Raw genomic sequence first — 24,029 nt, 5'->3', positions numbered from 1 at the left:
TGCACCTGCTCTGTAAGGTTGACAAAGCTGAGGGTTTTTTTTTTTTTCCCCCAAATCTTTGTCTTCTAGACCTTTTGGGCTGCATAATAAACAGCTGAAATCATCATTTTGTTACTAGCTTATTCACCAGTTCAGATGACTCAGCAGGTACTTCATAGAGGTGACAGTGGGAAACCTCCCATCATGCGCAGTAGAGAAGAACTGCTCTTGAAGAAAATCTCTAAAATAAAAAGGGAGCCATTCATAAGGACCCTTTTGGGGCACTTGCCTTCTGATGGGTGGATAGAAAGAAAAAATCGTGCAAAAATCTTTTTTCCAGCATTCAGTCATTCATTTAGAAAAACCTTCTCAAGGCCTTCACATAATTTGGGAAGCTCAGGGATGCCGGTGAGGCCAGTGGCCGTGCCCTCTGCAGCCATTAGTGGCAGCCCCGGCGAGCGGGCTGCAGCCCAGGGCAGGGTAGCACGAGGCCCATCGGGGCTGAAGGCTTTGCAGCGCCATGTCCCGCTGAGGAATACACCGGTCACCTCCTCTTCAAGAGACCACTTTCTTGAATGTGCACCAAGCTCTAAGTCTGAGGAAAATACAGTTTAGGGCTGCAGTGCAAGTAGGTAAGAGTGAGGAAAGGGGATTAGTTATGTTTTTTGGAGTAGCTGCAGGAGAACTCATCCTCCTCTGGCTAAGCAAGAAATCCAAGCTTACAGTTTTGGGCAGGATTCACATGTAATATATATCTTTTAAATTGCGCAGTATTTATCAGTAGAACGTGCCCTCCTTCCCTAAACCTAAATTCCAGATAACTCTGTCTTTCCATGTTCAGCCAGCAGCCCAGCATTGCTTTGTCATTCTGGTTCAGAGCTGGTTTTTTTTTAGAAGCTATTTAGCAATGTCTCTTCCATTTTCCTTTCCTGTATATCTCCCTGCTATCTGGCCAGCTTGTGGCTGATAATCCTCAGAGACTCACAGATAAAACCTATTAACAAAAACCCTAAGCTGTGACGCACCAGATGTGCAGTGAAATTTTAAAAACATTCTATGACTTTTTAGGAATACATGCAATTAATATTAAACAGATGCCTGAAGTTTCCTGCACAGATGTTTCTCTATTACGTGTCATGACTTTTAATGACACTGAGGTGAGAGACACAGACATGAGGAAATGCAAGACTATTCCAAATTCAAGCTTTTAAAATTCTTGCAACAAAGAGGGAAAAAAACCCCCCCACCAAACCTTTCACAAGGAGTAAAATGGAACATTTTTTGGGGGGGGGTGGGGTATTTCACAAAGCAGACAGTGCAGTATCTCTGCATAGGTAAGCTATAGGATATCTACTTCTTGGTAGTTTGTCACCATTGCTGGACACCACCATCTTTATTGGCTTCCTCGAAAATATTTATTTTTATAGCAGAGATCCACTCTGTTTTTATACACAGCAAGGACTTGAACAGATTATAAGGCTGTGTTTTGTTCCAGAATCTCTCTTGCTGTGTGTGAACTGTTTATACAAACCAAGTAGGTTTTTTTCCAGGGAAGCTTGTCTACCAAGTTTCAATATCCTTTTATTGGATACATGAGCCATTTATTACCCCATAGAAAGGCCTCCCTGAAACTCATATTGTGGAGGCCCCCGTAGACCTCCATGGCTGGCGAGGTGGCAACCAACTGCAGGGGCTGTTGGCGTTGGCAGCCCGAACTGCCAGATTTCAGCTCCTATTGGAGCACATTGCCTTAGGATTTTGGGTGGGATTCATTTAATCTGACGTGAGCAATGGGATTCCTCCAAATAAATGTGCACATCTACAGCTGAGCCAGCCATCAGTTACAGTCCATGGGGTGTGATTCATCTCATCCTAGCAAGCACATACAGTAGGTAGATGAATAGGTAGATGAATTGCACCCAAAAGATGCCTGTTTCTCTCCCTTGACTCTAAAGGTATGTGATTGTGATCAGCTGTGATGGAGGTATCTGCACTGTAGATGCCTAAAGTTAGATGAATCCTTCCCTGGCTTTCTAAAGTTAAGTCAAAGCCAACTCATCTAAGTTCTCTTGATAGTCAGTGGAAAGACATCCTTCTAGGAGATGTCATCCACATCTATCTTAAAGGTGGACTAAGTTGCCCTCTAACAATGCCCATACTTGTTTTGCTGTCTATAGGAGAAATGTAGACTAGATGCCTGATTTTTAGATGGTAAAAGTTAGAAGGGATGAAGCCAGGTCTTAAATCTCATAGAGTTACCTTTTCTTCTGGAGCACACCCTCACCACGACCTCATTAAGGCCACAGCTTGTCTTTTGGCTGGCATGGCACAAATGTACCGCTGCTTCCACATTTCCTGGGATATCTCTTTGGGTGCCAGCGTTAAGCAGTCAAAGTGACACGGGACAGTCTCCAGATACGCCAGTCTTCAAAAAGGGCAAGAAGGAGGAGCCAGGAAACTACAGGCCTGTCAGCCTCACCTCCATCCCTGGAAAGGTGATGGAACAGCTCCTCTTGAAGGTCATCACTAAGCATGTGGAGGACAAGAAGGTGATCAGGAGTAGTCAGCATGGATTCACCAAAGGGAAATCATGCTTGACCAATCTGATAGCCTTCTATGACGGAATGACTGGCTGGGTAGATGAGGGCAGAGCAGTGGATGTTGTCTTTCTGGACTTCAGCAAGGCTTTTGACACTGTCTCCCATCACATCCTCCTAGGTAAGCTCAGGAAGTGTGGGCTAGATGAGTGGACGGTGAGGTGGCTTGAGAACTGGCTGGATGGCCGAGCGCAGAGGGTTGTGGTGAATGGCGCAGAGTCAAGTTGGAGGCCTGTGGCTAGTGGTGTCCCCCAGGGGTCAGTCCTGGGTCCAGTCTTGTTCAATATATTCATCAGTGCCCTGGAGGAAGGGACAGAGGGCACCCTCAGCAAGTTTGCTGATGATACTAAACTGGGGGGAAAGGCTAACACACCAGAAGACTGTGCTGCCATTCAGAGGGACCTGGACAGGCTGGAGAGGTGGGCGGAGAGGAACCTCATGAAGTTCAACCAAGGCAAGTGCAAGGTCCTGCACCTAGGCAGGAATAATCCCATGCACCGGTACAGGCTGGGGGTTGACCTGTTGGAAAGTAGCTCTGCCGAGAAGGACCTGGGAGTGCTGGTGGACAACAAGTTAAGCATGAGCCAGCAGTGTGCCCTTGTGGCCAAGAAGGCCAATGGGATCCTAGGGTGCATTAGGCAGAGTGTTGCCAGCAGGTCGAGGGAGGTGATCCTGCCCCTCTACTCAGCCCTGGTGAGGCCTCACCTGGAGTACTGTGTCCAGTTCTGGGCTCCCCACTACAAGAGAGACATGGCACTCCTGGAGAGAGTCCAGCGGAGGGCTACCAAGATGATTAGAGGGCTGGAGCATCTCTCCTATGAAGAAAGACTGCAAGAGCTGGGCCTGTTCAGCCTGGAGAAGAGAAGATTGAGAGGTGATCTCATCAACGTGTACAAGTATCTGAAGGGGGAGTGTCAAGAGGATGAGGCCAGCCTCTTCTCCGTGGTGCCCAGCAACAGGACAAGAGGCAATGGGCACAAACTGAACCACAGGAAGTTCCATCTGAACCTGAGAAAAAACTTCTTTACTGTGAGAGTGACAGAGCATTGGAACAGGTTGCCCAGAGAGGTGGTGGAGTCTCCTTCCCTGGAGATATTCAAAAGCCGTCTGGATGTGATCCTGGGCAATATGCTCTAGGTGACCCTGCTTGAACAGGGAGGTTGGACTAGATGATCTCCAGAGGTCCCTTCCAACCTAAACGATTCTGTGATTCTGTGATTCTGTGATACGAAGCAGCTCCATCCTGTGAGAGAACCCTTGCCTATAGGATGCAGGTTCCCTCTCTTGCCCACTTGATCACTGGCTGTATGCTGCTGCCAATGGCTCCGACTCTGCCTCCCAAGGTGAGCTCCTATCGTCCCTCCTGCAGCAGCTGCTGTCGCTCCCTGTTTGTCCCTTTGGAGGCTCATGACAGTTCCGATATTTGACCTCTTGCTATTCATTGTGCCCTTAGTGGGGAGTCATAGGTGGCTTATCAACTACCAGGAGCATACTTTGTGGGCTGAAAAGCAATTTCCTTTTCTCCTCTTATTGCAGGAACCTAAGAAAGGTTTGATTTTTGCCATTAGTTTTAGATTTTAAAATTCTCAGCTTCACCTAGGTACGTTTCCTGGAGATCGGCAACGCTTAGCATAGTAAGCATTTAGTAATGCTTAGCAGATGAGCAATTCCATTATGCCATATGATCATCTCTCTTAAGCTAGATCTGGGTTTTTGCTACGATGTTAGCTATAGCTATAGCTATATTTGACCATTGTCAGATGGTGCCATCCATCTTTTTTCCTTCTCTTACCAAGCTTATGTCCCCAGGAGAGTTCCCTACACTTAACGTGGCAGTCCTTCATTGCTGCTTCTGATAGCTGTGCAGTTGGCTTACTTTTATGCAACACTCCCACTTTGTTGCTGTAATGGCCCTCAAAAATGTAAGCATTTGCCAACATGCTCACGTAGAGAAGAACACACTATTTGGGAAATGCTAGCTTTTTAATGAAAAACGCTGTTGTTTGCCAGGGGAAGTGGTGTTTACCATCACATGGATAACTCAGACTCAAAAGGCCAGCCTCATCATTACAGGGTTTCTTCTGGGCTCGTCAGAAGTAGGCTGTGGAGGAGTTTCCTCTGGCCATGCCGGTGATGGTACCTTGGTGAGGAGCCGTGCTCCTGTGTGCTCCCCAGGAGTGCCAGCATGTGAGACACACACGTGCCCTCAGCGACCACTTTCCATACCGTTAAGATCAGTAAAGCTCAGGGTGCCTGCAGAGCCCAGCTGTCCCAGCAGCCAGCCGCATTCAAATCCTGCTGGGAATGAGCAGGCTCCTGTTCCTCTTCTCCACGCTCAAGACACTTGTAGCACTTAAGAGAGCGACCTGCATTTATAAGATGAGACACTTCAGAGAGGTTTGAGAGCGGCCAATGTTTCTGTTGACTTCTCATTTAGTTTCCCAAGGACCTGGTTGTTTGGGCTGTTGGCTGCTCCAAACACGGTGGCATGTTAACTCGCGGCCGCGCACCGGAGCTGGGCAGGCCTCGCACGGCGGGCGCAGAAGCAGCGAGGTCTCCTCACCTGGAGGAGCCTGGCCTCAATGGGATGGCTAAATCCATCCCTAAACCAGGGCCCAAAAGCTGGCAGAAGGCCCCATCCTGAGCGCCCGGGACTGGTGGCCGTGGGATGGGCGACACTGGCCGGGCACTCGCGTCCTCAGTGGCGGTGGCTGGGTCCCCCCCACGCAGCTGCTAGGTGGGCAGCAGCCGCGGCCAGAAGGGCTTGCCGTCGGCCGCGGCTGGCCAGGGGCCTGCTGGCGTTTCTGCAGGATGACGACTTCGCTGCAGTCGCTCGTGGCTTGTCACCTCGCCAGGATGCACGCCTCGCGGGATTAACTTTTGGAAATCGCAGCTGCTTGCCCTGTGAGCAATGTCCCTTCTAGGAAAGCGTGTTAAACCTGGACCCCGGGGGCCGTACAGCCTGTCAGTTGAATTTCAGGGTGAAATCTCATGTGTCAGTTGTGACTCTGCCTGGCGAAAAAAAAAAAAAAAAAAAAAAAGGATAAACCTTACCTGCCCTGGCCTCTGCTGGCGTCAGAGGGCACGTCTCCGGGCACGTGGCCGTGGGGCAGGGCCAGGGAAGGCCGTGGGCCGGGAGCGAGTCCTGGCTCCGGAGCTCGTTGCCCCCCCTCTCCTGCTGCCCCGATTTTTGTCCCCCCGCTCCTTGTCCCCTATGTGCTCACACACGTGTGTCCCTCTCTGCCTGGTCTGCCTTCTCCCCTGCCTTTAAAAGGAGCCCGCTGGCCTCTGGCTGGGCTGACTCACCAGAGCACCAAGCAGGCACCAAGCTGCAATGAGAGGCGAGAGTGGGATAAGCTATGCCACACGGCCCTGGGCTGCATCTAAACCAGGGGGAAGGGAAAAAAAAAAAACAACACAGTCCTCAAATTCAAAATGAAATGGTCAGCCCGGCTCAGGTTTCATTTCTGGTTTGGCTTTCTCCAGCTCTTTACTATTATTCGCGTGTGTTTTCGCCGTGTGACTTTTTGCATTAGATAAACAGCTCTGGTTAATTCTGTTCAGATCCTGTGTGACCCACGGACTTGGCGCTGGGCAAGGAAAATAGTGCGTATCACAGGGAGAAAACCCCTCCGTTCTGCCACTTTGAGATTTAGACTGACATACTTTGCACAAGAGCGGAAAAGCAAGCCTGCTAGCCCCGCTACTTCCCAGAGGACGATTTTTCGGAGGTTTCTGCATTCCAGCCTGCTCGCAGTGCAGCGGCTGCTTATTCAGACAGCAAACCCCAAACATTTATTAAGTAAATACGCTAGGATTTGCTGCATGTCCGTCAAACTCTTTTAATGGCAAGTGTGCATCGTTGTACAAGTCGCAGCCTGAAGTGGTTTCTCAGATTTTGCTAAGTCAGGACCAGCAATGGACCGGAAGAATCGTTAATTATTGAGGCTCATTTCACATGCAGACATGAGACCCGGCGGCAAAGGGAGCCCAGCGAGAGGCAAGTAAAATTCCAGGAGGAGGCTTGATTTCCCAGGTCCCCGCGTGGCTTGTTTGCTAATCCTGAGATTTTCTCAGAAGTCCCTATTCTCGAGAAGAGGGGCGTGTGCTGAACGCACGTTGCTTCTTGGAACTTACTGGGAGGCAACTTACTGGGAGGTAATTCTAGATGGGAATCTGAACAAAAGGTGTTGCTCAAGCATTTTAAAGAATAATTGAGCACTTGCTTTGCAGTTTGTTTGATAACCTGAAAGAAGGATCCTTATCAGGAGTCCCCACATGTTCTGGTTATTCACTTGCTTTCTTATTTAAATAAAGCCCAGCAAGTGTGTCCATAAAAATAAAATTACCTCGTAAAAGACACTATCACTGAGGTCCGCCTGCTCAAGTAATTGAAAGCTATATTTCCCTTTAATATGTCTTTATGTCCTTTTTTACAGGGCTGTTGGATGTCCACTGGGCTTCCAAGGGCAAAGACTGCACCGTGTGCGCCCAGGGCTGTTTCTGTTAAGGTCCCACGAAGGTACATGTGGTTACTGGCTTCTCCTTCCCGGCCTCAGCCCAGCGGGACCACGTGCAGCCCCTTCCTGGAGCTCACGTACGGCATCCGGGCACACTAGCTGGGAAGCATCAAGTTCCTGGTGAGGAAAGCATGGCTCAAAAATCAAACTGAACGTCAGAGAAACGTAAGCATCTCGGCACGTTTATTTTTGAGGGAAGGGTGGGCAGGGTGTGTATGGAAAAAACAACCAGTCTGGTTTGCAAGAATAACGGAATGATTCCCTTAACAAATAATCCAAAATTGACAGTGCAAAGGTGGAAGATCAGAGTGGGTAATAATCATATAGATTACGATTTAAACCACTGTTAGCCACAACAGGCAGATGCCCTAGGTACTAGAAGAGCGCGTAGATTTTTAAAGCCAGCAATGCCCATGCTGAGATCCACGTCTGAGCTGTATCCCATGGGGCAGGCTGACTTACAGCGGCCGAACGACAGAGCGCAAGAGCCCTTGTCACAGGCCAAAATTCACTCCGCTAGCACAGCAAGCAAAATAGGAAAAAGGTGCTGGATCAGCTCTGATCCAGGAAAAAACAAGGCACCGTTAATCACAAAGCTGACTCTGGAGATCTCTCTTGGACTAGAAACATTACAGCTGGGCTCTGCCCTGTGAGTAGCGCTCCCAGCTAAGGCGTTGTCCTGCCCACCTTAAGCCCTTTTCACTGAGACGATTCTGCCATGCAGAAACAGCATTTTGGGCAGTTAGGTATTGCGCCTAGACACAAAATCCTGAGGAAGGGCTATCACAGCACCGAGGAGCGAGAGGTCAGCAGCCCCCGTGCGTCTGCCGCAAGGCGCCCGGAAGGCAGTTCCCGTGAGCCCGCTGGGACCGAGCAAGTTTACTGGGTGTGCGGAGGGGCAGCATCCCGGGAGGATGCACACCAAACTGCACACCAGATGTAGCAAAGGCCGCAGCAATGCACATTTTCTACCTCGCCCTTGCAGGATATTCTGGATCTAACGGGGTTGTCCTGCCTCTGGGCAGAAGGCAGTTCGAGCATTGACTCCTTCGAGCCTTTATGCCTCGTCCAAGTCTGATAGCAGGTGCTGGCGTTGGGCAGGGCAGCCGTGACAGTCATGGAGGCGTAAGAAAGAAAAGGCTTCATCCATTTTGCATAGGCTGCCGTTCGGTTGCGTTTGTTTTGGGCCAATAGTGGGTTTGGAGCTTTGATTCTGAGGTGAAAAACTCCATGACTCTCCTAGCAATCCCCTGAGCCATCAAATCCTGCCTTTGAGGGGACTATTCACATTTCAGAATTCAAAATGATATTAGTGGTTTTCAAGGCATACTGATAACCCTTGGACCCTCTCGGTGTCTGCTGGATGGCTCCGCTCCTCTGTGCTTTTCCTCTCTCATGACACCTCCTTTGCAGTGAACAGTGCGAAGTAGCGCTTGGGGCAGTGAAAAGAGTCCCCTTCCCAACCTAGAGGGCTTATTGCACCCACAAAAACCCTTTGCTTTTTGTTGCCAAAAATCCATAGACTCCTTTTCGAAGTGAGGCAGTAAAAGCACCGAAATTCAGCAGGCTCTGATTAAATAGGTCTAATCTAAAGCGCATCGAAGTCAAGGAGAGATTTCTTTTTTCTGTTTGCTTTCAGGGCTTGGATCAGCCACCAGTGTCAGAAATGGTATCAGCAACACGTGCAGAGGGTTCAGTGTGGTCGCCGCTGCAGAAGTGACACAACCCTTCCTGTGCCGTTAGCTACTCAGCAGCTGTTCAACCACGCTTCTCTGACCATTCAAATCCTCAAGACAGCTTCGAAGAAGAATTGCCAATCCATCTTTTTCACATACCCACAAAAAATGAGGTTCAGAGGGAATTCTGCTAACACAGATATATTTTTTTAATCTGGGAAGACATATTGAAAGCTTATTTCTGTTTCTGGCAAATTGTTCCTCCTTCGTGGGAACAAGGTTAAAAAGACATTGTATTCAGGCCAAAAAAGCCAAATCACTAGATTTATTTCTCGGTCTAGTTACCAGGTGATAGAAAGACACCTTGAAAGTCAAACATTTTTCATTTAGTGAAATCCGGACAAAACTTTTGAATGTTCATTGTAAATCCACAAACCTTTCAGGAACTCTCTTTTCAACTCTATTTCCACTATGTCTTAAGGTCAGTCAGTCTATGGTTATCAAGAATATGGAAGCTTATAAATAGATTAGCACTCAGAGATTGTTTTTATTTCCAGTAAGAAACAAAATTGGCAGCATGACCATATTTAGAATCAGATCAGTGTGCCTTTTATATTCTTTGGATATAATATGACTTTGTTTATTTTTCCAGCCTTTTGCAAAATGTTTTATTCCATAGATCAATGACTGTCATAACAAATGACTCAAGATGGAAATTTCCTTCGCTTTATCTGGGAGAAGCAGCTCATAGCTGATTGCATTTGTGTTTTACTGCACAGTCCAGCCACTGCTCAAAGCAGTGCAAAGCCTCACTGACATCGTTCTGCCCTGAGGAGATCCTGTCTTTGTGATAATCCACATCACTTTATGCAGGTGGGAAGTGGTGTTTTTAGTCATTAGCTATTGCTATGATAAGAGTTCACCTGTACTTTGCAGAGTACAAAATAATTTTTACAAAGCCTACTTACTACTTAAGGAAGCTAAAGGAGATCTCAAAGTCTCCATTATAGACCAAGAAAGAAGAACAATTTTCCCTAGTTTTTCCAAGGGCTTGAAGTTAAGCGGTCCTCTTCTGGGGGCGGGCCAGTGGGGCCACCTTTATGTTCTCTTCTCTCAGGGCTACTAAATGCTGCCACAAATGAGTAAATTGCAATAACAAGATTTTCACTAAACAGGCTTTCTCAGCGTCAGTTAAGAAACCCAAATGCATCGCTGGCTAAACTTTGCCCGAGCCCAAGCTCAAGCAAGAAGACCGAAGAGGCCAGGGGTGAGAAGTAGCAGAGGCCAGGGCAGACTTTTCGACTGTGACGCCTCCATCTGTTGGTACATGAACCTGGCCAAGTCCATGCTGGGGTGGCTGCCCCCGTGTGACCACTGAGGGCCTGGCTGCCCCAAAGAGCCCGGCACAAAGCCCCAAATCTCTTGTCGTCTTGTGGTGTTACCCAGCTCCATCTGACCCTGTTCGGGTTTAAGTGGTATTTCCAGCCCAGACTGCCATGCACAGACAAAGGTTTAGGTTATTGCTTATGTTCCTTCTCTGCGGTGAAGCTGTAAACCCAAGTCACTGAGAGACCTCAGAGCAGGGAGCCCCCAGCCAAGCTCTCAACTTTCCAGAAAGGACTGACAGATGAAGTAAATCAATGCCGTGAAGCACAAACTGCAGTTTACCCACTAGTGTGTGCAACCATTAATATGTTTAATGTTGTAGCTCTTTGCTGCGGGAGATTTGCCACTCTGAAGGGCTCCTAGTCTGACCTGTGGGTTACTCTTTGTTTCAAGAAGGAGCACGGAGGGGGCAGTGATGCTGCAGGGGAGCGTAAGGCCTGGCTGTCCCAGGGATGGCAAAACTGGCTTATTGGGTTGCCTCACTCCTGAACAATACTCAAGTCACAGGCTTGCCTGTGAGTAACTTTTAAATAAATAACATTTGGTCCCAAATTAGCTGGAGAAGAATAAACTTTTAAAGACCTTTTGGCTGTCCTAAGAGAGAATGAGAGGACTTGCTATACATCTGAAGGACTAAATTGTCTTAATTGCATCCTTGTGCAAAATAAAGCATGACACACAGAAGAAAAATATTTTTAAGTGGATGGAAAAATCCACTGGCTTAAAGGAATACTACTGTCAAGTTAAATGTCTCCCTGTACTGTCAAGTTAAATGTGTCTTGTGTGGCGCAAGAATGAGCTTTACCCAAACTGAAGAGTCTAATAGGAACATTTCCATGAATTTAAAAATAACAGCAATGGAAACAGTCTCATAAAATAACTAAACCTCTCCCTTCAATATTTGCAGCTCAAGTATTACAGCATTAATTTAGGGCCTGGGAATGTGCAAGTAACTATAAATTAGGAATGAAGTGCTCTCTTCTACAATGCAAGAGGCCAGGTATCAAATTCCTTATCTAGCCATGGCTCCTGGGACGCAGAATTTAGCTCATTTAAAGAACTATTTAAAGACTACGCAGAAATTACCTGATACGATAGTGATCCCTCAAGTTTCCAGTGACCCCTACTAGATACACAGAAGGACACCTGACCTATAAGGCTTCTGCCTCGTCTTATAAATTCATATTTGGCATGAGCTTTTATACCTACTCCCAGTTGTGTTTTTAAAATCTTCATTAAAAATGCTCTGAACGCATTTGTTACGGGCAACCTGACATTGACATTACAAACGCAGAACATACATAAAATGTAAAGTTGATCAAAAGAGGAAAGTTAAGAGGGGTTTGTACGCCCTGTGCACTGCCCTCAGGCAAGGTTAAGTGGGGACAACTCCCTTTGAACCCATGCTTTGTTAAAGCTTGGTTTATGCTGGCTCAGAACAAGATATGATGCTTGCAGTTATGCGACGGAGAGCTAGCTTCTTCCTGTAAATCATGTTTTAGTAGGTTCTCCTGCTCCCCATCTCCAGTTGTGGTTTCTCCAAAGTGCTGCAATGGACACAGCTTTGCTCCTTTTCTCTAACCTGCCAATGACACTGCTGTTTTTTTCACTGAGAGAACTGGTTCAGAGTCTTCACGCTTTCTATGTTGGACCACGTTTATCAGAATTTAGCAAAATGTCTGTACACCTATACAATCCCATCTGCACTCAGACGGCTTTCAGACAGACAGAATATGCTGGCATCAAAGCATCGTGAAATAGTAAAACAAATAAACCCTCAGGCCTAAATTGATTTACATTGTTTATTTGGGACTTGTTGATAGACTTAAACTCTCTAAGTAGCCATAATAGGATATAATCAATTAAGATTTGAGTGAGGTATAACAGGATCACGATTTACTGAAGGTCAGAACTGTATTATAGAAGACTAAAAATAAAATACCACCAGACTGCTTCAGGGCCTGTAGGAGTTGATCCTGCCCAGATATATTCTCTGTTACCATGCCTCTGAAAAAACATGAAAAACAAGGCAGACAGAGTGTCCTTAAAATTTCTTTGTCCTTCCTAATTTCCCAGATGTTTCTGAAAATCTGGCTAAAGGAAGAATTTAAAAAGAGACAGTAAAGCTCATTCTTGCCTCCATAAAGACATCAGACAAGGTTGTGAAGCTATTAAATCAGATGGGGCAGATCCTGGAGGATAGGAAGTTATTTGGCAGTGACCGTAGATGAAACGCTCTCCTGGAACTTGACCTGGAAACCTTGCATCCAAACTTTGCTCCTCATTTACTGTGGTGTGAACTGTCCAGAAAGAACTAAACTGTATTCTGCCTCTTATCCTGAGGTCCCAGAGAGCAGCTGGTCACTTCCTGCCCTGGGACACCTACCCTGGGGACTGACACCCCTTTACCAGCTCTCAAAAAGCTTAGTGGTTTCTTCCATCAGGAGGAAAAAGTCTTTGGCAGGAGGGAAGGAGGAGAAAAGCCCATGGTAAAATCTAACCATTACTACTACTCCTACAGTTACAGCTGGCAAAGAACTGGGGACAGGAATTGCGAAGCTGCCCCCATTAGATGCAGAAAAACTGGTAGGAAGCAAACGAACATGGGGGCTGGTACAAGCTGGAAGGAGAGCGGCAGGGATTGCTCTGCCACTTTGGACAGAGAAGCTCTGCGAGCTCAGCACACTGCTCAGCACGCCACGGGCTGAGATCGGTACTGATGACACCACATCAAAGAGTAAAACTGTTCCTGGAAACAAGATTACCTGGATCCAGAGCACAGGAGTACAAAGCCTCAAGGGATCCCAGGTTTTCTTGCAGTTTATTAGCTGAGGCAAAGTGAGACAAACACGGAGGCCTTAGAAATTGTCTCACATTTTAGGCACCATCTTGCTCTGTTTGCCAGTTCCTGCCTATCATCTGCTCAATTGCAAATTGTGTATCCGTCCTGGGAATTCCTTACCCATCCTACGCCTAGACATGGCATATACACACAGTGCCGGTCTCCTTGCACACACCTACGCCAATTACATAATAAGGAGAAAAACCCTCAGCAACATGCAAAGTTCCTATTACTTCCACTTAGGCCCAGTTTCAGCAGCAGGCTAAGGTGGCAGCCATCTACACCCTGGCAAGAAAATGTTTGATGCTAAAACTTTCATAAAGGTCAAATTAGCCAACTGCAATACAAGTGGTAAAATTGTTAAATCAGTAACCACGATTATTCTAATTTCTTATGGGATATCAGGGACTAGCAGTGAACAGCAGTAAAAAAGGCTCATACATAGTCCAGAAAATAGGTTAAACCAAGTGTTGCTCCCATAATGAAATGTAAAACCTTGCTGAACTCACTGCAGGGCTTCCTGCTTGTAAAGACTTTAAATTTCACTATATATCCCCATTGGAGTAGTACAAAAGCAAACAGGAAAGTGTGATCCATTTTTTAATGCTTACTAAAAATTCACCTGGCATGAAGTCAAAAGATGCCACAGAAAACTGGAATGTATAAAGATTAATACAACCACAGTTCTCAACTCCATTTTCACCAGTTTGAGGCCCCAGATCTTTTATATACAGTTCAGTGAATCCACTTGATTTAGTTTAGCAAAGCACTTGAACGCTCCCGATCAATAGCACAGCTTCACTCAAGCATGTACTGTATCACAGAAGGATCCACTTCTTCTGCCGTCAGACTGGCTTGCAGACTTTCGATTGTTGCTTTTTTCCCAAAACGCTGTCTCCACAGGACAAATGCAGCTATGATCTGCGACTGCACATTGTGAGGGTGATTGACCTTACATCGATAGATGTCTGTATGTGACAAACCCAAGCACAGAACAATATGCTCCCATTCGGGCCCCAGTCTCCTCGCAAGCTTGCTAATCTGCTGATCTGTTGGTGAACTCTTCAAAATACATGGTGCGATTGCAGTCACATCTGTAAAAGAGAAAGAAAAGGCACACACATGTCACTAGGTAATGCTGCAAATATTACTGTAAAACTTTGGCAGAAAAGACAATAAGCAAGTTTGAGGTGGAAAAAAATAATTAATTTAAGAAACAGAATGCATCCTCAACCAGAAAAATGAATTACATAATCAATCAGAAAATTAATTACAGGAAAACCAATGCTGAATGAATCTTATTAGAGAGCTTTGAGCTTCTGGATGCCAATAATCCAGATATCAGCATTCTACTCAGAAGCCAAGACTTCCAAAAGCAATTACAGATTTTGGGGTAGCGAACAGGAGCGGTTTTAAAGGAACATGTTCCCAGCAGTCAGCACCTTCTGAAAATCCAATCTGCTTACACAAATTTGATGTAGGGACAAATACAGGGCCAATAATGCCTTATTACTCCTATTCTGTGACTCTCTTGTTTATTTACGTAACTTCAAAAGTAGCTCTGATTCCTTAGCTATCAGGTATCACTCCGTTTCTTTTTTCAGATAGCCATTCACAAGAAATTCTTCTCTCTGCTAAGATGCTACTTACCGGAATACAGTCCCTATAGTGCCGTATCATACATGGAGGAGATCAGCTTTGGAGCTTTTCTTCCTTTTGGATGAACCAATATGCATGGTTCAAGTCAACCCAGACGAACAGGCCATCAACCCTTTTTGCCATTAACACTATCCCGTAGCACAGAGCTCGTCTTGCCCTCATCTGCTATTCAGCCACTCTCGCGTTACCTGCAGACTTTACAATTTCTTCCAGGCTCTGATCAATGCCCCTAGAAATGCAGAGGCAAATGCACCCCCAATCTAAACTGGAGCCATGGGTAAGGGTCTGCTGCGTGGCCACAGCGTGTGACGAGACAACACCTGCTGTGCTAAGGCTACCGGAGGGGAAGAGCTTTAGCTTGCTTTGCCTCTAGGGTAAATCCATTGCTGAACACCTGTGCCCCAAGCTGACAGTTCCCAGTTTATAAATCACTCTTCCAGACCCACCAGTTTGCCAGCTTTTCAACAGAAATTCCCCATTTTTCAGCCCCAATTCCCCTGCTTTCCCTATACCTCATTAGGCCATTTGGCCTTTACTTTTCCTCAGTTTCCTTTCCCACATAAATTATTTCTCCTTATCCCTCTTCCCAGATGTGATAACTCTCCGGAAAACAGGCATGTATAGGATACAGCTCTGCTCATCCGGCCTTCCTGAAATTGTTTTCAGGATAGTGTGAGGAAGTCCCATGGTCTCTCAGAAATTTCTGCCCTAGGTCCCTTTCCAAGAGCTCAGCACGCCCCAGAAGGCACTCTTCATCTCAGTTCATGCTTAGCATCAAACTGGTACCTGAGTCACAGCTTACAAGATCAGGTCAATACAACTGCCAAAACAGCTGCCACAGGAATTACAAAGGTAGCTGTAATTATCAGCAGGAAAAATGTCTTAGGGATTGAGCCTACTGTGTCTTACTAATACAAGAGGCCTCTTTGTGAATTCCCTATGGTAATTCCTGGTCATTTGAAAAAAGAAAAGTGTTAACACACAAAGTGCGAACAGTGCTATTCAGAAACACGCCATATGGGATTCATCTCACCTAACTACAGACGGCCACTTCTGAACTAATTCTACGGAGATTCCTTTATCACTAAGAAGAGAAATAGGCTCTTCTAGAATACAACCCATCTCCACTGAAAGATGTCTAAAATAGATCACATCCTCTAAAAATGCGTACTGCTCTCCACTGACTATCAAAGGAGCCCTGGTACAAGCTCAGATGTTGACAGTGATGCTGTAAATGTCCAGTGCTGGTGAAATGGCTTTCTGCTTGTACATTCAAATGGCATATTAGTTGCTTTAAAAAACTGCATTTAGAAAAGCACAAAATAGCTATAAAATATATCAATTTTTCGATATCCTTTGAGATCACAAGCAGAAATTAAAGATCAATGCAGTCTGCAATTGGTACTCTGCTTTCGTTGCTGAAGAAACTGCAACAAAACAGAGCAAAAATATCCTCAAGAAAGTGCTAATTATAGCCTCAAATCTCAAGTAGCAGACTCCCTACAGAAGAGCTGCTTTGCAAAAATCTAATTTATAGCTCCACTATCATGCTCACAGTCTCCATCACAGCAGAACAGCAACACTAGAAAGTACCACTCCTTCATTTTATCAGAAGTAATTTTTTTTGCATAAAGAAAGCCTGCAAACATGTACTATTAGAGCCCAGTCATACATAAGTACTATACAAAGCTGCTTTGAGTAAAGGAAAAACTGCTTTCTGAAAAGTGTTTCGGGCCCTTTGATCTTTCTGTCTCCAGATTGCCAAAGGAAACTGAGGCAAATGGCTGGTGCAGAGAGAGCGAGCAGATGCACAGCCTTCCCCCTATGGCCACCGAGACAACCCAGCATGTCCCAGCAAAGTCAGGAAAAGCTGGACACCCCTCGGTGACTACTGGTGGGGTCTGAGACGGGGGGTGCATGTGGGAATGGGGTGCCAGGCCACATCATAGGGGTAAAAAACCCTGATTTTCTTAGGCCTATTTCAAAGGCACTGAAGCAAACGAGTTTGGGAAGGCAACGGCTCAGTGGCCTGCAGGCTGCACATTTTGTTGGTATTTTCAGCAGTGAAGGAGGCAACCCCTCATGTCCCCTCCCATCTGTAACGCAACTCTCTCCTGAAGAAGTCGGAGCAATACTGGTGGGGCTCCCTTACCCTGTCACATTACACATGATACCAGTTACACAGGTAAGTCAGAATTATTGAGTGCCTTTTGTGAATGCAAATATTTAATAACAACTAAAATTTAAAATAAACACAGTTACATTGTGCTGTGGCCAGTAATATCTTTTAATAATAAAGTCACATACTGTCATGATTACAATCAGCTCCTAAGCATAAAGCACTGTGCCCAGAGGAGCATCATCTGCCAGCCTGGGCTTTTTGCTCTCACACTGGAATTTTTACACTTCATGTTCACTAGGGGAATGATTTTATGATACTGAAATGTGATCAAGCAAGGAGGCCTAACAATAATACATGTCAGCTTGTCCTTCCAGTCTTTGGCATTAGGCAGATTTTTTTACTACATGTATCTTGCCTTCAGCCTGTTATCAGCCCTTCTATAAGAATAAGAATAAAACCCATCCAGGAAATCTTTTCATCTTGACTTAGCATCTGATTCTAATATGGATGGATGCATACAGCTCTGGGACAGAAGCCAAATGTTAAGTTTAATACAAAGGACTGTTATTTTAGTCCCGTTTTATTTTCTGTGATAGCTCTTTTTCAGCTACGATATAAAGTCACTGAGAAATATCTGACATAAGTATTACATGACAGGCGATATTATTTAAGGGTATATAGCAATATTTAGTGAGCTCATTTAGTTATGACAAATGCAAAATTACATGAAGAGTTGGGTATGGTTTAGGATTAATGCCACTCTTTGTTTAATAAACAAGGGCATTTCAGGTAAAAGTAAAATATATTTTCTGTGCTCAAAACTCAAGCTGCTTTGAACACACTGCAAAAACATTAAAGGTGGCTTTTTTTGGTTCTTTTTTACTAGAGATTCTCACTTATAACCTGGGTTGGTCAGGAACTGGCTGAGGGAGGGAGCAAAAGGGCCATTTATGCAGATCCTGCCATTGCATTTGAAAGATACTGAGGAGACTGAGACCCCAATTTTGCAAAAATTCACATGTCCCCTTAGCTCTAGGTGGGACCTATGTGAAGACACACATGCTTAAAAGTTAGATGCACGCTCAGGCTTAGTGAAGTTAGTACTGCACTGTTAGAATGGGGAGAAGCAAGACTAGGGGAGGTGTAATCTATCTTGGACATGTCATACATTTCTTCGAGACTGTGGACTTGACCTATGCTTGCTGCAACCAATGGTAAATCCTTACTGATTTTAATGGTGGAGGCTTGCAGCAGGCTTGAAGGACACAACCGGATGATGAACGGCCAGCAGTGCTGCAAGACTTCGTACAAGCCGGCTGTACAATTGCTTTCATCATGTCTGGCTGTGGCGAAGGCGCTAAGGGACTACAGGGAGTGGGGCTAAGTGCCACCGCAGAGCGCTCCCTGACAGCAGCCAGGGTATCCCTGGGCTGACTGTTCATTTTCAACTTTGCTGTGCTGGTGTGAAGTGCATTTTACAGGGAGACCTGGAGGGTGTTTTCCTGGAGAACATGATTTGCAGTGCCGTTACCTCCAATGAGCAGACCAAGTGAAAGACCGTGACAGCTGTGGACATGGTCTCTGCTGTGAAGTGCCAGGGCTGCAAGCTGTGGAGATTTAGAGGCTAAACTCACACTGAAACCACTAAGCCCCTGAGAAATGGAGAGGCAACAGCTTTGTGCTGGGGAGTGAGCCAGCCTGCTGCAGATTTGCCTTACCAAGTCTGACTGCCAGATCTCTAGCACAGTAGCTGGGACCACCAAAACCCACTTTCCCAGGACTGGAAGAAGAGAAGACTCTCTCCACCCTGGTTTTGGCATTGGGAGAGCCCCAAAGACAGAGCTTTTGCTCCTTCCATTTGAAGGGAGCCCGAGGGAACCTACTTCTCCCCTTCTCCACCCTATTTCTTGCTTCCAGCTCTTGCTGGTCAAGGAACCTCATCCACCCTGAACTTTTCTCTTATCTGTCCCTGTTAAAAAAAAAGAGATGTTGACAAGTTCTGGCCTGTATACATGTGTGCTTCCAGAGCACTGCACAGACAGGGAGATAGGACCATGCTGGTGAGTGTGGACAGGAAACAGAAAGGGATAGAAATAGAAAGCACCACAGATATGTACCAGACAAAACGGAGTAATCCAGATACCAAGGCTACATACGCAGCAAAGGCTGCCACTTTTGCATTTCCTTTTTCTTCAGGACCTTTCCAGCTTCGAGTAGGAGACTCTAAGATAAAGTGTTGCAACCATTAGGGAGATGGAAAATAAACTCATCCCAGCTCTGCCCCTTTTGGCAGAAGTGAGAGGATGTAAGATAAAGCCCAGTGAAAATGGGCTTTGAATCACTTAGAGACTTCTTATGCCCAGAGATTCTCTAGATAATGAGAAAAACTGAGATTGTAACATTGGACAATCTTTATCAGGCTCCAGGAACTGACCTTCCATTCTCAAAACTGCTGGGACTCAGCGGTGAGTTAATGAACCTGGCTCCTATAAAGGACGCAGTAGCAAAAGGTGCTGAAGAGTTTTTGGGTGATCTGCAAAGGACCCATCTGATTCCTCAGAAGTGCCAATAGTCTGACGTGCCTTAAGATTTTGTCCAAAGCATTCTTCTCTATGGAAACATGACTTCTGATTGCAAGCACAAAAGCATCTGATAGAGTTTCGAGAAGCCTTCTCTCTTATGCAGTCACCTCATTTTTACATGATACAACATAAAAACAGTGTTCTGGCTTTTGCTCTTTGCTGTGTAAAAGGGACTTCATGATGCAGCTGAGTCCAATATACCGAAAAAGCCTCCATCAGCTACTGCCTCATCCTGTGAGGACAACTCCACAGACACTTCAGGAGACTGCTGGGAGAACCAGGGGTAACATAGCCCACTTGCTATCTAATGGTTCCATCAGTGCCTTGGGAAGGGATGCGCTGGGGACTGGTGTCTGCTCCCAGCATTGCCTTTGTATTTTATCCATTAAAATGAGTATGTACACACTCACTGGATAAGAGGACAGAAGCAGCCCTGGAAGAAGAGATCAGAGCTCAGGTCTCTCTGAGCTGCACATCTTAATGCTGAGATGCATGGTCGTGCACCACTTCATTCCCTTTCCCTGATAAATCATTTCAGCAAAAAATAAAGAGAGTTCCCTAGAAAGGGTCAAGAACGTTTCCTAGCCAGTTCAGAATAGCGGCTGGTGGAAAGAAAATTCTCCAGGGAAGAAAGGGGTATACCGAGGTAGAGGAGAACTGAATCTAGGAGTCCTTGGCAGAATCAGTGCTAGGCAAGCGTTCTAGTTTTTATATTACCACATCACAGACAGGTAGGTGATTCAGACTTCAGGTCCTGCATAGGTGGGTTGAGACTGCACTGAGGAGTAACTTTTTAGGCATGCATCTGGCCACATCATCACCTACTAACAGAAGTCTACGGAGCACTTCAGTGACCTGGAATCAAGTCACTAACTTTTATTCACTTGACTCTCTTATTAGATGCTGCTCATAATTTCTATAGCATTCAAAGCAAGTCTTTAATCATCTTGCCTGGCATGTGGAGTACAGTTCTCCCCTGAGAAGTGCTAGAGTTAGATCAAGCAGTTCCACAAGCACCATACCAAAGAAGCCTCATTTCCCCCAGCCCTATAGTTGACTGACTTGTGCTTCAGCCACAGTGCTCACAGGACCTCTCTTCTTCAGCTAGCTACCAATTCTCATGAAACTCCTGAATTCCTCTTTAGAATAGCAACTGTACAAGCTTCTTGAAATTGGTCAAGAGCTTCAGAAGTTACTAGGGGTAGATAAATACACACAGTGTCCCTCAGAGGAGGAGAGCACAGCCTTGGTTACTGTAGGAAACTATGCTAAAAAAGATTTTGGGAACTCTCAGTGACACTGCAACAATTCCACAAAGCTATTGTAGCTAATGTACCAACAGCTATTCGCACTTGGAGCACTTCATTTAAAGGAAAAAATATATAAGGAATCTAGTACCAGACTCTGCTTCTCTCCAGCCCCTCTAAGCGCAGTGCGCTTGTTCAACCAGTCTGAACTACAGACTATCCACCATCCAGTAGTGGATGCTGAAAGGGCAGCATGGACATGGTTATCAGAATGTGTTCTCTGTGTTTTGGCAGGTGTACTATGTTCCAGAAATTATTTAATGAGTGAATATCATAATAGCAAACAACTTGCATATAACCATGCCTATTTGCTTTAAAGTGAAATCCCCTTGGCCTGAGCACAACGGTAGAACTGGGTCATGAAGCAGAACAACACTTCGCAGATCAGGTTGGGACAAGCTTTCAAGAGTAATGAGGTGGGGCTGCAGAACTTGAATTGGAAATTAATGTGTGACACTGTCGGTACTGGAGAGATCAGAGATTTCTGAGGGCTGCAGCCCCCTTGAACTGCCAGCGATCTTGCATGAAAGAGAATGCAGAGGTAAGAGCCTTGAGGGATCCTGGTGGGTGCTGCAGTTCACTGAGGTCAAGGACTATATCGTGAAGGTGGTCCTGGTGAGAGGTGTGGAATAAACAGAAGGTGCTGGATAACTGCAGGAGGTAGGCTGGCTTAATTTGTTAGAAAAGGGGATGGGGGCTGACACTAGGCTTCCTTTTGTACAGCCGCTCTTCTGCTTTCTTGCTCAGCTGTTCTCTCTCAGCCTTGCTCTAGCAAGCAAAACGGCAGGCAAATGCCTGCTCTCTTTCTATAGCACATCCAAACTCATGAGCACTATAAACCAGCTTGCAGCAATGAGTGACTGGAGTGCCAGATGGGCAAGTATCATGCTAGATGAATGACATTTAGCAGGTCTGCATGGAGAACGCAGCATTTAGCCTGTCCTGTGCAAATTAAAAATGACAATAAAGCATTATAAGGATATTTTCCTGCTGTCAGCTTTGGAAGGATCAGATTCTGGACCCATTTAAATGTAAGAAACATTTAAGTTCAAATTGCTGATCAGTTAAAAAAAAAAAGATAATAGACTATCCAGAAACCAATCCCTACTATGTGATTTTGGGATTTGCTTTTTTTTCCCGTTGTCGTTGTTGCTAATTAAACACCAGACTTATTCAAAGACTGGGAAGAGAAAATTAGTATTTTGCAACAGCACTGAATCATGCAGCAGGGAATGTGGAAAAATATTTCTCTTCTACATATCACCATGTACATATCTTTTCTATATACCTGTGAACAACATGGATAATGCAGCTCATCCAAAGTCTGTTCAAAACCACTGTGGTCCTCCAGCTGCTGTCACTGAGTTTCAGAAGCTGTCTGACCAGGGTGTGAGAAAAGTGGAACCAAATGCTGTAACATCTGAAGACAGACAGCTGACCCTATCATAGCTATCTTTCCTCACATAAAGTGATGAAACTCAGATTAAAAAACCTTACAGAATAAAACCAGTCTTTGCCTGGTTTCAGCATGTGCACAGCTGTTTCTCTGTCTCTACTGCTGAATGAATGACTGATGAGTTACATGGGTAGCTGCAAGGTGCAAGACTGGTATTCTTTCCACATCCCTGTGCTTATTGCCTTCTCAGGAGGTTTCTACTCACTGATGAGCCATGCCTACCTCTTTCAAACCCATCTGAGGCCATCTGAGGGCATCATTCAATGATGACTGCCAAGAACGAGCTGATCTCTGCTTGGGAACTCCCTCTTCTTCCTACCATAGAACTGAACCAGCATGGGAAAATCCTGCTGATAGAAAAGCAGCACCTCTGTAGGAACAACAGACCCAACTACCTCCCCAAGAATGCCTAGATAAATCCAGAATAAATATTACCTTCCGTAACGTAATCAAAATCAAATCTTGGTCAGTTGAACATTCAGACTAAACTACCGAATGGAACCTGTACCAAAAACACATTAAAAAATCCCTAAAACAAGGATTTAGAGAGCTGCACGTTTTTTCTACTGACTAGGCTACAGTAAAACACATCTGAAAGAGAATTCTATGTTCATCCGAGTATACACGGTAGGCATGTTTCACAAATGCAGCATGTTGTGAAGTCTCTGTAATTGATAACTTCTAATCTGAGGAATACAAAACAATCATTAATATAAAGAATGTGTACAAATATAACCAACCTCTGTCCATTAGTGATCACAAAACCCACCGACTCATAAGCATACTTCTAATATGGTAACTAGCATTTCCATGTATTATAATCGAATTATCAAAGACACTAATCAAAATGGAAAAAAATATAAAATATATTTTTAAGATTGGCTGCATTCTTCCATTTGATGCTATTTTCTCACCTTTTGCATTCAAGGATGGGAATTTCTTTGCCTTATTTTAAATAAATTGGAATCTAACACTATGGCAGTCAACTCAGAATAAATTGTGGCCATGATCCTATAATGCTCAAATCCATGGCAACTTTAAACAGTCTCCCTCAAGTGAAGCAGAATCCATGCATGATATCAAATTCACCTCCTTCCTGCCAAAAGCCCTCTGGGATTAAGCAATACTGCACTAATTAAAAAGTACATATATCTTCATTCATTGGCAATCTATTCTCCTATGTGAGTTCTAGAGCATCGGTTTGGGAACATTAAATACATTTTTGGTATTAGGATGGGAAATAAAGGTAGCATAAAATTTTCTAAATCTACAAGCAATTAACAAATGCAGATGTTTCTATTTTGGCTCAATTCCAGCAGCTGATCTGGGTGCTCTTTACCACTTGCTAACGACCACATAGTAGCTGCGAATGTGGCAGCTTCAGAATGTTAAAACGGGGAAACCAACATAAACATGCGGATCTCGTGACAGAAGTTTTCAATTGTATTCTCACTGTTCAGTTCCAGCAGATAAGCCATTTTCCTGAACTCTTCTGTCTTACAGGTTTTGCACCTCCACAGATTTCTGCAACACTGATGGCCTTCCAAGTTAAAACAGATTGTCAGGGAAATCCCAGAATAAATTCACGTTGCCTTAAATCTTCACCCTTTTCAGGATGTAGGAAGCAATACTAGGATTTAGGGAGGTGAAGTAGGTTGTTTTTCCACTCATTTGCTTTTTATTGGGAAAAGTGGGGAGGAAATTTCAGTGGTTAATGCTGTGGATATTATGCTGTTAAAAACGTTTAATCTATCTAGTATTTCTCTACTGCTGTGCACTACGAAATTAAATAATTCATGTCACAAATAAAAGGGTGTCTACAGATGCATACAAGGAGTATACCTATGCAAAGAAAACACAACTCATTATATATAATATCTATTCTCTTTTCAAGCAGGACTAC

The 24,029-nt window shown here is 45.0% G+C and overlaps 1 protein-coding gene across 1 annotated transcript in view; it reads right to left on the bottom strand.

The window, feature by feature from the left end:
• Positions 1 to 7,047: 7,047 nt before the first annotated feature.
• The window catches only part of CRADD (CASP2 and RIPK1 domain containing adaptor with death domain), an 89,163-nt gene continuing 72,181 nt past the window's right edge, over positions 7,048 to 24,029 (bottom strand). Inside the window, exon 3 of the mRNA XM_068937336.1 lies at positions 7,048 to 14,094. Within this exon, the coding sequence (XP_068793437.1) occupies positions 13,799 to 14,094 (296 nt within the window). The 3' untranslated portion in view covers positions 7,048 to 13,798. The remainder of the gene's footprint in view (positions 14,095 to 24,029) is intronic.

Source organism: Struthio camelus, chromosome 1, assembly GCF_040807025.1.
Source record: "Struthio camelus isolate bStrCam1 chromosome 1, bStrCam1.hap1, whole genome shotgun sequence".
Classification (NCBI taxonomy): Eukaryota; Metazoa; Chordata; class Aves; order Struthioniformes; family Struthionidae; genus Struthio; species Struthio camelus.
Note: the sequence above shows the minus strand (reverse complement) of the source record. Positions and strands in the feature narration are given on the sequence as shown.